General features: G+C 33.4%; 1 protein-coding gene across 1 annotated transcript in view; it reads right to left on the bottom strand.

Annotated features, from left to right (window-relative positions):
* Positions 1-666: 666 nt before the first annotated feature.
* The window catches only part of LOC135221274 (protein slit-like), a 345812-nt gene continuing 333608 nt past the window's right edge, over positions 667-12870 (bottom strand). The window contains exons 34-38 of the mRNA XM_064259087.1: positions 12393-12506; positions 12212-12262; positions 8085-8198; positions 6210-7549; positions 667-4183 (exon numbers count right to left, since the gene is read on the bottom strand). Coding sequence (XP_064115157.1) covers positions 7317-7549; positions 8085-8198; positions 12212-12262; positions 12393-12506 — 512 coding nt within the window. The 3' untranslated portion in view covers positions 667-4183; positions 6210-7316. The remainder of the gene's footprint in view (positions 4184-6209; positions 7550-8084; positions 8199-12211; positions 12263-12392; positions 12507-12870) is intronic.

Below are 12870 nucleotides of genomic sequence, written 5' to 3'. Positions count from 1 at the left end.
ACCAAGATTTATCCCCTAAAAGGCCTAGACTTGAATTACCCATGAAATCGTTAATACAGGGAAGTTAGAATTTAGACCCTTATAATTTGATTAAGAAAAATAAAAGTCCGTATCTATATAATGTTGTACAAAAGATGCAGCTTAGTTGTAATTTATTATTTTATAATCGACAGTATGTTTTACATACTATTGTATAAATTTGTATTTTTCTCAATCAACATATTTGGGTCTCAGTGCTAACTTTCATCTATAAAAGATTTTCTGGCCGTTTGAAATTCGGCCTTACTACTCAGACCATTTTTGCCTTACTAGTAACATGGATGTATTGCAAACAAATTTTGCCGACATATTCGTGAATTGCTTTCAAAACTTCATTTTATCCAGTTCGAAGGAATGGTCCTCTTGACATCTGAAAGGTCTTTTACATATAAAGTTGGTAAAGCTAATTCTGGCCATTTTTGGTAAACATGAAAATGCTACCGTTTTGAACATTTTCTAAATATGTTTAAGATGAATAATTTAGTTTGATTTTTCCACGTGAAAACTGCATTCGAAATTTTTGTGCTTGTCCACCTCTGGACGAGGGGGTGGGGGAAGGCAGATACAAATATATTTTCCCAGTAAGTGTGTTTGTCTTGAAAGGTAAAGGAGATAATAAAAGAAAACTGGTTGTTTCTATTTTATTACACAGATAATGAACACACCTAAGTTTGACACATCTCGTAATCACTGTATAGGGTCCACTGTGAGCTATGGCACAACATGCACTTTCGTATTTAATTTTTTTTCTGTTTTGTTCTGAATGGTTGACTGCAGGAACCATTCTCCTTTGAACATAAAAATAAACCTCTATGCATATAACATCCATTATCTACATATATTGTACAAATACTTGATATCCTTAAAGATGTATGAAAAATTAATTGTACAGATTATTTTTACAGTTCTTAATCAAATAAAAAATTCATATTCTAGCCTAATCTATATACTGTATATATTCTTTTTTATTAATAAACATAGGATAAATTGACACCTATGGGTAAAACTGAACTCTAAAAATGTACATCCATAATACAAACTAAAAAATTTAGTATGAACATTCAGTAAGAATACATAATGATTAAACTATGCAGCCACCTCTTTACGATACGAACTTGTTAAACTTTACTGAACATGGGGTAAAATTTTACCATTACAAGCGACATTGCATTTACAAGTAACAGTTCTGTGTGCAGGTTTCTAAATGGAGTTAAAAGAAAACTATAGCACATGTAACGAATGTGATATTTTTACTTATTGATTTCTAATCTTAAATCATATTCCCTGGCAAAATTTTAATCTGCATACAACAAAAACTCAGACCCAGTACTGAAATTCTGTCTGTAATTTGTATTCAAATATTTAATAAACAACATGAAACAATAAACTTATAACGCACACTGTATGGCTGAAATGTTTTCATCGGTTTTAAGCAGGGCTTACTTCTTGTATTATAAACTGAAAACCAAATTACATGATTAAAGCTAAGATTCTCATTCAAAGTATATGATGACACTGGTACAAAAAATATAACAAAAATGAAAGTCAAGAATCTCACAATACTCTTGACAATGGGAGGGGCTTCAGCCTATCTGTTGTTTAGTTTTAAATAAATCGATACGTATTGTAATACGAGGGCCTAAGCCTACTAACCGTAACATAAGAAAACCATTCATCAACCTTAAAATTCATATAGAGAATTGAGATTCTAATGTTTCACAATGAGAAGTTTGATTTAGAATTTGTAGCTCTCAAGGTCCCTATATGTGGATGATCATTAGGATGTCACCATAGAGCACTACAACACTGAGTTTGAAATGAATCACACTGATGGCGATGTCACTATCATGGAACTCATGTTTCTGTATGCACTATAATCTACCATTGTTTAATTTACTAAAGGCCTGAAGGGATTACAAGTTTTATAGTAGATTTAAATGGATCATAAAAACTTTTTTTTTAAGAAATACTGTACAAGACAGCTACTGTAATCTAGCATCAGTAATTTACATGCAACTTACATAGTATCCCTTGCAATGATTAATCCCTTTTCCAAATAGTGATACTTTCCTTGAAATTCAAATGTCTCCTGTATTAAGCAAGAAAATGTACATCAAACATAAATAAAAGTGGTTACAGAACCCCAATTTTCATTTTTGAAATGTAAATGATCATACATTTATTCCTATTAGTACTTTAACAAAATATGATCAGTCTTATATTCCTCAGCAGTACCACCTCCAAAGACAGTAAAAGAATGTACACAATATAGGCCTGGAAATATGTTTCCCGACAGCGTTTCACAAATACTTTCCATGATTCTGAAGAGATGAAATCCAATATTTATAAAAATGATTTAAATTATCTCCTGCCAAAATACAAAAGTGGCTGAACATTAGACATTTTCCATTTTCTCTTCTATACATGGACAACCTCAATAGGAGTTGCAATTCAAGATCAAGACAATAAAAACCTCTTTAAAAATACAGCATATCTACGAAAAAGGTAATAATAATAAGTAAGAAGTTTATGGTTATCATCCTCATTTTCATCCAAACAAAATACTGGATCAAGCAGCAATGAAAGAATTGATGACTTTCTGTTTGTGGTTGTCAACTTATTATTTTTCTACAGTATTATTTTTCTACTGACTGAAATATCTGGAGGCCCAGGAATCTACTTTAGACATACACTAAAAATCATATACAATGTTCTGATCTCCAGGTTTCCTTTCACACAGCTAATAATGAACATTTGGTGATATCAGTGATTCTACATTTTAAGTCTTGTTAATAAAGTAAATGAACCACTTTATTTTTAAACTTCAAATGTAGGTATTTGAGATATACCGTACAATATTTTCTACCATCTGATGGACGGTAGCTTTTTTATAATTAGATAGAGAACGGAATATTTTCAAACTAAGATGATGAAGTAAATCAAATAATGACTATACATCTTTACTTGACAACGTATACAAAATATTACTCCTAAGAGGATGGTATTCACTGAGTTATATACTATGTTCCCTGATTTGGTGAGGACCAACGAAATATGACCACAATTTTCTTAAAAAGGTAAATTTATATCAAAACATATCATAGTTACTATACCAATAGGATAAATTTTTGTTTCAAAATAGTAATAATAATAACGATGGAAGGTGCTTCACAAAGACCATTTGTATGATAATTACAGGTTATGATGTAGAAGAATTTATTCTAACCCTATCAGATAATAAGTCAGCTTAATATATTTAAGAATTATAGAAATATAATAAACCTTTTAACTGTAATTATATAATCCCTCAAAGAGACATAATCTTTACATTTCATACATAACACACATAGCTATTAAACATTTCTGGACAGAACAAACTGGTAATAGCTAGCTAGGTAGCTTAGGATGTATTCATGAAATCATCATCGTCAGTAAGATCAGAGTATTACACAATGTATATAGTATATATAGCTATAAAAAGCCTCAAGAAGACATTCTATTCCTGATCATTTCCAATATTTGGACATTTTCTAAAAAAAATCATGGTTTCAGTAGAACGGTGTTAACTCGAATTCAGCTGGTAAAGGTTTAAGTTATCCAGTGCTGGGAGCTCTTACATGCCTGGACAGCAAAAACCAAGGGAGTTTTCTCAGAAATAACATCTCAGTTATTTAAAAAAATAAAAATATATTTTCTCCAGGAACACTGATCCCAAAAGTTTGGCTTTCACTACACTCTGAAGCTTCAAGATTTCAACGTAAAAGGTAAAGAACGTGTGCAATCATGGTTGATAATAAAGTCACTGTAGCACAATGCATGTACTGTACTCCAAAAGTCAACAAGCTATTGCAGTTATCATTTCAGAGATAACTCCCTTATTATCTGTAGACTAGACCATCTCTTGTATAACAGTCATATTTGAGTTATCACCAATCTACTGTACAAAATTTCTAAACATATCTACTCCAGGACTTCTGCATGACTGGAGGCAACATGGAGGGCTGTAATTAGTTACTCCTGGAAGGAGAATGATTGGATATTCAAAGATATTGCTGAAACAAACACGCACGTACGTAGGGAGAGACAATTTTTCTCGTGATTCCCATCTCTGATGAAGATGAAGGTAATTGCCTTGGTCATGTACCTGCAATAAAAGTTTGAATGAGGTAATGTCAAAAAGCTACATAAATTGAATTACATATACTACACCCTATCCCAAACTAAATGCAATGACTTCGAATCATATACACTTAATTTAGTAAAAAACGAATTTTCTTGTTTATTTGCCATTTCTTTAACAACCAATCTTTCTTTGAACGTCCCTTTATTTTCCTTATAGTGCTTCTAAGGTTGATGGCACATAAGGTACAGTACCGACACTCACTCATGCATCTTTAATTACAAAAAAAAAATTAAATCTGAAGTCAGCAATTTTTAATACCTTTAGCATATGAATATGATGTGTCTGAAAACTAAAGAATATAATCTGTTAATCAGTCTTGAGTCAATCAGACAGACATCTTTATGAGACGTTGAAAATTTTACAAAAGAAACAAACTACAGCATTGCTTTTATTGTGCTTAACTCTATGATTGCAGCCTGAAACGGACATCTTTAAAGTTAGTTTTATATTGTGTTAGAAGCCTTTTACATTATTTCACATAAAATATGAGAGCTCCGAAGTAATATTTCTTCCTTACAAGCACCTGACACTAAGTGATTTTAACTATATGCTCTCCAATGGTTATTCTATACAGTGCATGTGTCAGTATAAGACAAGGAACTTTCATTAAGAAATCTATTTACATTACAGTCATAGAAACTTATTCAATTAGAACTTTATCATGTTCTTTCTGTTCCTGGTATCATGCATTTTTCAGTGCTACCCTTATTTTTCAAAATGCATTCCGTCAATTCGTTATTCTTTGCAAAGACATGCTTTGGAGATGCGATGATGTCTGTACAGTGTTGAACTAAATACTGGGGAGATGAAGAATCTCTTTATTGTAATGGCTTTAGGAAAAATCAAGGAACGACTTGGAATCAAGGGGAGAAATATATGGATGGAATAAGGAGTGCCACAGTAACCAACCACTGATTGATGCAAATGGCAAGAAACAAAAAAAGACTAGAGGTCCGTGATTGCCAACCTCTTGGGGGACATATAACACTAAGGAAGATACCACAGTTTCTTACGAAATGCAAGTACATTTTAGTTTCTTTTTCCTCGTGACTGATACTCGAGTCATTTGCCATGTGATATTAATGGAGGGCTACGTTTGATTGTGACAATTTTTTTGTTATGCCTGAATCTTATCAAGATTATTCTGAGTTGTCCAGTGATGGTTTTTGTACTTTGTATTTAACATGTCACCATATAGAGTCTTATTGTCAATCTGTTGGCCTTACTGTTACTGGTTGTTTTGTAATGCTATCAATCACAGTTCTGATAATATGGATCAGTCTGGTGTCAGTAACTATGAGATCCCCAAATCCTCGATACACTTGACACATCCTATTTGTACTTATTCACCCTATCTATCATAGCCTCGAATGATGTACCACCATTCATCTTTTTGCTGTCTAGTTTTGGCTACAAATAAGCTCAAGAAGGTTGCAGATCTTCTTGAAATACTAAAAGTGCTGCAGGTCTCCTCAATCAAGAAAAAATACAGGAAACTAAGTCTATATGGTTACACATTGTAGAATGGGACCTATCATCTCCAATGTGCCATCCAACTGAAAAAGGGAAAACTGTTGCTAATCAACAGTACAGCTGTCATTTCTACCAACATAACTCTAAGATACGATTACAGTAACGATACTTCATATTCATAGTGACCTTCATAAAGCTTCTCTGACAATTGGCAAACACGCACACAAGACTTAAATAAATATTTTAGTTCATTATATTCTCTGGACAATCTGAAACCAAATATTTAAAACTCAAAGAAATAATGGTAATGATTATCAGCATATAATTTTGCTGATGACCATAACAAAGATAAATTGGAGAAAAGTGTTTTCTATCAGCAAGCACGTAGCAGACATTAGTTTATGAGTAAACTCATTAGCTTAATATTCTCTTGCAGCTTTTATTTCCAGAAAAACATTTCTTGTATTGTGTAGCACTATATCAACACACGAACAAACGTTCAAGTTTTACTTACCAGCATGACATATATTGTTATGGATGAAAACCTTGGATGGTATTAGTAATTCAGCTTAGATGACTTCATTCCTTCTACTGAATTGTGTAAACTTATGCAGTGCAAGACTATGCTGCATGTCCGGAGGTTGAAGGTGAGCAGCATTTAGTTGGCATGATTCCATTTGACTCGATTTCACTGTCTCAATGAATTCCAGTTCTATGATGTCATTATCTGGAGAAATCTACACTTCTGTGCATCAGACATAGTTGTCTGGTTTCAAAATGACCTCCTTGGTACTTGCAAGGAGTGGCAAACTGACAAGTTCTTTTGTCACAAATTAGGAACCTAGCATAGGAACACAGTACATGTGTGTTCTTTATGTTCTATGAATGTTTATCTTTTTAAAAGTTATTTTTATTGTTTTTAAGAGAAAGAAATTGTTCTTTTACTGGTGTAATAAATCCAATTGTTATTTGGAAAGAAACATGCTGGCAAAATACCAGGTTTCTTTGTCATAAAGATTTTTCAAAACTTGTATCCAATTTCCATACTTTGACATCATATTTAATAACAATGCACTGAGAGTTATATCTTATGTTTTCATTGTACATTACCAGTTGGGATACAAATTTTATAAGAAAATTTGAATATTTCGAAAGAGGTATTTTATCCAGCAAACAGCATCATAAAACCATCGCGCTGGTCGACTTTCACGTGTCAGTCTGTGTTATAGGATATAGTATTGTATATATAAAGCTTATACTATCTTAATTAAGACATCATTGAACATATAATTATAACTATATACATAGATATTTCCACTGCACGTAAAGCTTGAAACTGAGTATGTAAATGCTACTGTATAAATATGCTTATGCACCCACTACTCTCAGAGTTCTACGATTTACTTAATAACCTTTTTATTCCTACACACTTTTGTTCCCAGGTGGAACTTGCACATTCCACAACTATTTCTTTACCCGCACTGTAAGTACTCTATAAATATAGTGTGTAAATGTATACTTTTGAGGTATGCATTTATGTGATTGAAACCATTTTTAGTTGATTATCTAAACTGACAGTTCACTTCAAATCATCCACCAAAACACAACTCTCTCTTCGTCTTTAGATTTCGTCGCAGTGCCTAGAACACTTGCACTTCCTTATGATGTCTACATCCTTTATATATTTCGTTCCATCGTTACAAATCATCGCCACTCGTTTTTTCCGATACCGCTTGGGCTGGCAACAGTCTTTCCCACAGGAACCACTGCACGTGTACTGTCGGACGGGACGGCGGGATCGGCAGCCGTAGTCGTAAACGTAAGCTTTTGCCGGCTCTTTTCGGCAGGATGGAGCTGAAAAAATAAATAAACAAATGGCACTGTACATACTCATAACGCAGCAGTTCAAGTACTGCAATGACTTTACTGAAATATCTCATGAACAATCGGGTCTGTACCCAGAGCTTTTTGTGGGGGTCTTTTTTTTTTCAAAACGACATTTTCTTCTATAAATGGCATTGCATATATAGTTATATACATGATGAAATACTTGGAAATGTTATTTTAGTTATATTATGGTGGCCTATATCATATTCCTATTATCACTCTTGCATTTCCTACAACTAAAGAATGATGTTAATGTTTAATACAAAAAATTATAAAAAAAGACTTGCTAAAAAACAAAAGATTGTTATTTATTACTTAGTAAGTACAGTTCAATGAAAAGGATAGTCACAGAAAATATGGACTTCCAGAAATTTTGACGGAGGGGTCGTTCGACGCCCCCAACGGCCCCTAGGTACAGGCCTGACAATGTTTTTTCAGCAATGGCATAATGAAATGGGCTCTTACTATTATCATCAACCAGAGGGACAGTTCAATTACTCACCCTGGTTGCATAATTTTCCTGTCCACCCACTCTGACACTTGCAGCGATACCCGCCATGTCGCCGAGGACGACAGGTACCATTCACGCATTCATGGGAGGTACACACTGCCTGATCTGCAAGATAGTTCCAAAATTAATATGTAATTCTCAAATGTCGTCACTGAAATCAATGTACGTGTGTAGTGTATTCAGTTTTCATCAATCATAAGGCATGAAGTGAAGTAAGCATTTAAATGAAGTGGATGTGTTGGGTGGAAGTGATGCATGGATGCTTTTGGATACCAAACGGTGTAGTGCCATTATATAGTATTCGTTAACATTATTGCAACACTGAAAGAGCAATAAAACGCTTTTTTGGAATAGTATATATATATATATATATATATATATATATACTATATATATATATATATATATATATATATATATATATATATATATATATATAGTATATATATATACTATATATTATATATATATATATATATATATATATATATATATTCTATTCCAAAAAAGCGTTTTATTGCTCTTTCAGATTGTTGCAATAAAATGTTAAACGAATGACTATATAATGGCACTAGGCGACCAATCCGGCACTGCCCAAATAATCTCAGAATAAAAACTGATAAACTCTCTCTCTCTCTCTCTCTCTCTCTCTCTCTCTCTCTCTCTCTATCTCTCCTCTCTCTCTCTCCTGTTAAGGCAGTTCCTTCAAATACATTTTCCAGCATTTTTGTCATGTTATATTTCACCATTTCTCGGCCCCCTTTCCTATCAGGGCTAAACTTGGACTTGAAGGTCAATAGGAGTGACTATTCATCCAAGCGACCTTGAAAACTTAGGATTAGACTCTAATATCTTAATATCCGTAGTTTTCAAATATTTTTAAATGTCCCCACCTTTTCACGCCCTCTTCCTATCAGGGCTGAACTTCGACTTACAGGGCACTGAGTGTCACTATTCATCACAGTGACCTAAAAAAAACTATGGATTAGACACTAATATCTGTATATTTTGGTTATTTTATATGTCACCACCTTCCAATCCCTTGTCACCTTCACTTTTCCTATTGGGGCTAACTTGGACTCGCCTGCAAAGGACTCATGAGTGTCACTATTCACCTCAGCAACCTTGAAAACCAATCTTTCATTTTCTGTTAATTTTTACATGTCACCCCCTCCTACCCCTTACCAACCCCTTCCTATCAGGACTGAGATTTGAAGGGCATCGGGAGTGACATTATTAATTTTAGCGACCCTTGGGGCTGAACTTGGACTTAAAGGGCATCAGGAGTGTCACTATTCGTCTCACCAACCTTGAAAACTATGTATTAGACACTAATATCTGATGTTTTCTGTCATTCTTACATTTCACCTCCTTCCCACACAACCCCCCTTTACCCAACAAATGGTCCAAGTTTAATTCTATTTTCTAAATGACTGTTCTGGTGTTCTTGGTGTGATATTGACATATTTAAAATCTCATCAAAATTGGTCAAGAAATGTGAATGTGTACAGTGTTCATACAAACAAACAAACATTTTCTTGTTTATATATATATATATATATATATATATATATATATATATATACTATCAAAATTCCCTAGAGGTATTTTGCTTCACAAAGCTTTTTGAAGCAACTATCATATATATTATATAGTATATATATATATATATATATAATATATATATATATCTATATATATATATATACTAATATATATATATAATATATCATATATATATGTATATGGTATACTATATATATATAATATATATATATATATATATAGATATATATATTATTATATATAATGTATATACTATATAGATGATAATAATATATATATTATATATATATATATATATATATTATATAAATAATCGCCTGAAGCTTCGTGAAGCAAAGGACCTCTAGGGAATTTTGCCTCCTGTCTTTTCCCTAATTTATCAACACAACCTCCAGCATTACTGGGACTTCCAACTCTACTGGTGCAGGAGCCAAACAGACACTAACACTTTATATATACATACATATATATACATATGCTATATATATATATATATATATATATATATATATATATATATATATATATATATTTTATATATATCTATGTGTGTATATATATGTGTGTGTGTGTGTGTACGAATAACCTATTAGTAACAAATTCACACTAACCTGGGAATAATTTGCACCAAAGGAAATTAATGATGATAACTATAGATCTGGATTCGAACGACTGCTTTCTGGGTTAGTTCAAATGTAATTGTAGACTTATTAACTCAGCCATCTTGATGGCTGAATAGATAAATAAGCCTCCTTTAATGTATAAAAAAGGCGTAGCTTCCAAATTACGGTCAGGGTAGACGGTCTTAAGTAAAATTCCCTTTTCGTGCTAGTAAATTCGTTAAAAATTGGTTATTTGTAGTTTAGTAGTACTTGAAAATATAAAAAGATCATGTGTAAAATTAGTGGACGCCCTTTTCTTCAAGGACATTTCGTTAACTGCTATGCAGAAAACACAATATAATTCTGACTGATACTGATGTCCAATTTAGCCATAGGACGCGACACAATCCTTTGTAACACCAGCACCAGCCATATGTAAAAACGACTGCAAATCACATGTTATGTATCTGCTAAAAGTAACCTTAGTGATGTATGAGCGTGTACAATTATGTCTTTTGTTGGGGAGGGGGGCATGAAAGCTTCCCAGCTTCACTTCCGAAACCGGATTTATCTCTCATATTCGGCGCCCTTTCATATCCATTTGCCCATACATCACTTGAGCCGCCAAAATGCAGTCTTCAAATAACGTGAGAAACAAATACATGATGTTGCTACTCGGCCAACAGACCGCATTAAAAAGGGACCAGAGCCTGCTAATAATCTGGACATTCGCATTACGCAACAAAAAATGTGACAGCAACGTTCAAATCAGTTGTAAAGAGCCAACCTAAATGTAGTATTTAAGCAGTGAGGTGAAAACAGCAACACCCATGTGGACAAGGGTCCAAGATACACCGGTAAGTGGTGGTCACTAATGTGACAAGAAATTAAACTAAGATGAGCAGTGTAAGGCAAGATTTCTCGTACATGTAACACGTAAATTATGCCATTTAATAAAGACACGAAGTTCCCTTTAGTTAATATGTAAATAAATTATCCATAATCACGTAAAAGAATCGATGCAATTCATAGAACAATTACTTCTCAAACGAAGACTACGCCATCCTTTCAAGAGATACTTAGAAAGGAGGGACGCTATGTACTTCCTAGCCAAAAATATTAATAGCTCTCCAGGTTTACTTTTCCAAATTCTTGAACATTCCTGGGAAAGTTAGAAGTATTAAACAAGAAATACGGTACAAAGTTGTATTAGAGGTGTGAGACAAACAAAATCAAGCAAGATTAAGCGAGGATAAGAATGTCTCTCTGAGGAAGGATAGTGAGGAAACTAAGATTTAAAAAATGGAGGCATCTGCACGAAAATAGATAGTACAGGGTACTAAGAATACAGGAAATATGAAGCGGAGTACCATAAATTACTGCAGAAACAGAGCAGCACAAAGGTACCGGAGATTCAGTTTGCATTAAGGAGTGAGGTACATATGAGAGAATGGAAAACCTGACTTATTGTTAATCTTGTATGTTTATTTCTCTAGTAAAATGATTTAAAAAAAAAGTCTAAATGTCTTTACAAGATGACAGATAACAAAAGAAAGAAATGTCTTACAAAGACCACTCCACGGTCACATTCATTCTATGAAGATCACATGAAAACTGGGTCGTCAGATGGAGGGGAAACCTGAAATGCTATGCTATGCTATCGCCTGAAATAATGACTGCAATGGTGCATAAGTGCTTCGTGATGTGTAGGCGTGAAATGTTTCACAGTGATGTTTAGCAATACTAAGAAAGACAGCGGTACCTGCAACTTTTGCAACACAAGCAGCTAGCAAAACTCGACTACGTAAAATTCTAAATTGGTTTATTTTCACAGAATCTGTTTACAAATGGGTGCCAGGATATTACTTTTCTAGACTAAAATACTATGCAATCTATAGAGGAAAACTGTAACTGCTTTACTGTTGCAAATGATGCTGTAGTAAAACTCACCCATCATAAGTGTTTCATTGGTATTGAAAGTTTGGTTGACCTCAATTAGACCTGTAACATCGGATTAACAGCAAGGTCAATTTTCATGAGATATTGTATTTACTTATGGACAACAATTTGAAGTTATACAGAATAATCGAGCATGAAACCCTTGTAGTATGTAGGCATTAGCGCTATTTACCTTGATTACAAAACCTTCCAGTCCAACCCTTATTGCACTTGCATCTGTACCCACCACGCCTTCTTGAACGACATGTTCCATTCTCACACTTGTGAGCATCGCAGGCGTCTTGTTCTGAAATGTGTTTTTAATTATGTAAATGAAATGTGTATATCACAGCATGCTACCTTAGGGCAACTGGGAACTTAGTACGATTTCATGCAACCACCACCACACCAATGCATGACTAATATTCCATCTTTTTCGTGACAAAGATCAATAAGATGTAGATAATTTGACATAGATGACTGAAAAATATTGAAATCTGCTTTCTCAGATGAAATCGTGAGTGATCAAGTTGAATACTTATTTGTTACATGCCATTTTTCTTAAGCCTAATCATGATTATTTACTAATTGCATCATAAAATAGTTACCATTTAAAATTTTAAATCGCGCACTATACTTCAAGATATCTATACTGCGTTATTAAACCGGAA

The sequence above is a fragment of the Macrobrachium nipponense genome, chromosome 2 (assembly GCF_015104395.2).
Source record: "Macrobrachium nipponense isolate FS-2020 chromosome 2, ASM1510439v2, whole genome shotgun sequence".
Classification (NCBI taxonomy): domain Eukaryota; kingdom Metazoa; phylum Arthropoda; class Malacostraca; order Decapoda; family Palaemonidae; genus Macrobrachium; species Macrobrachium nipponense.
Note: the sequence above shows the minus strand (reverse complement) of the source record. Positions and strands in the feature narration are given on the sequence as shown.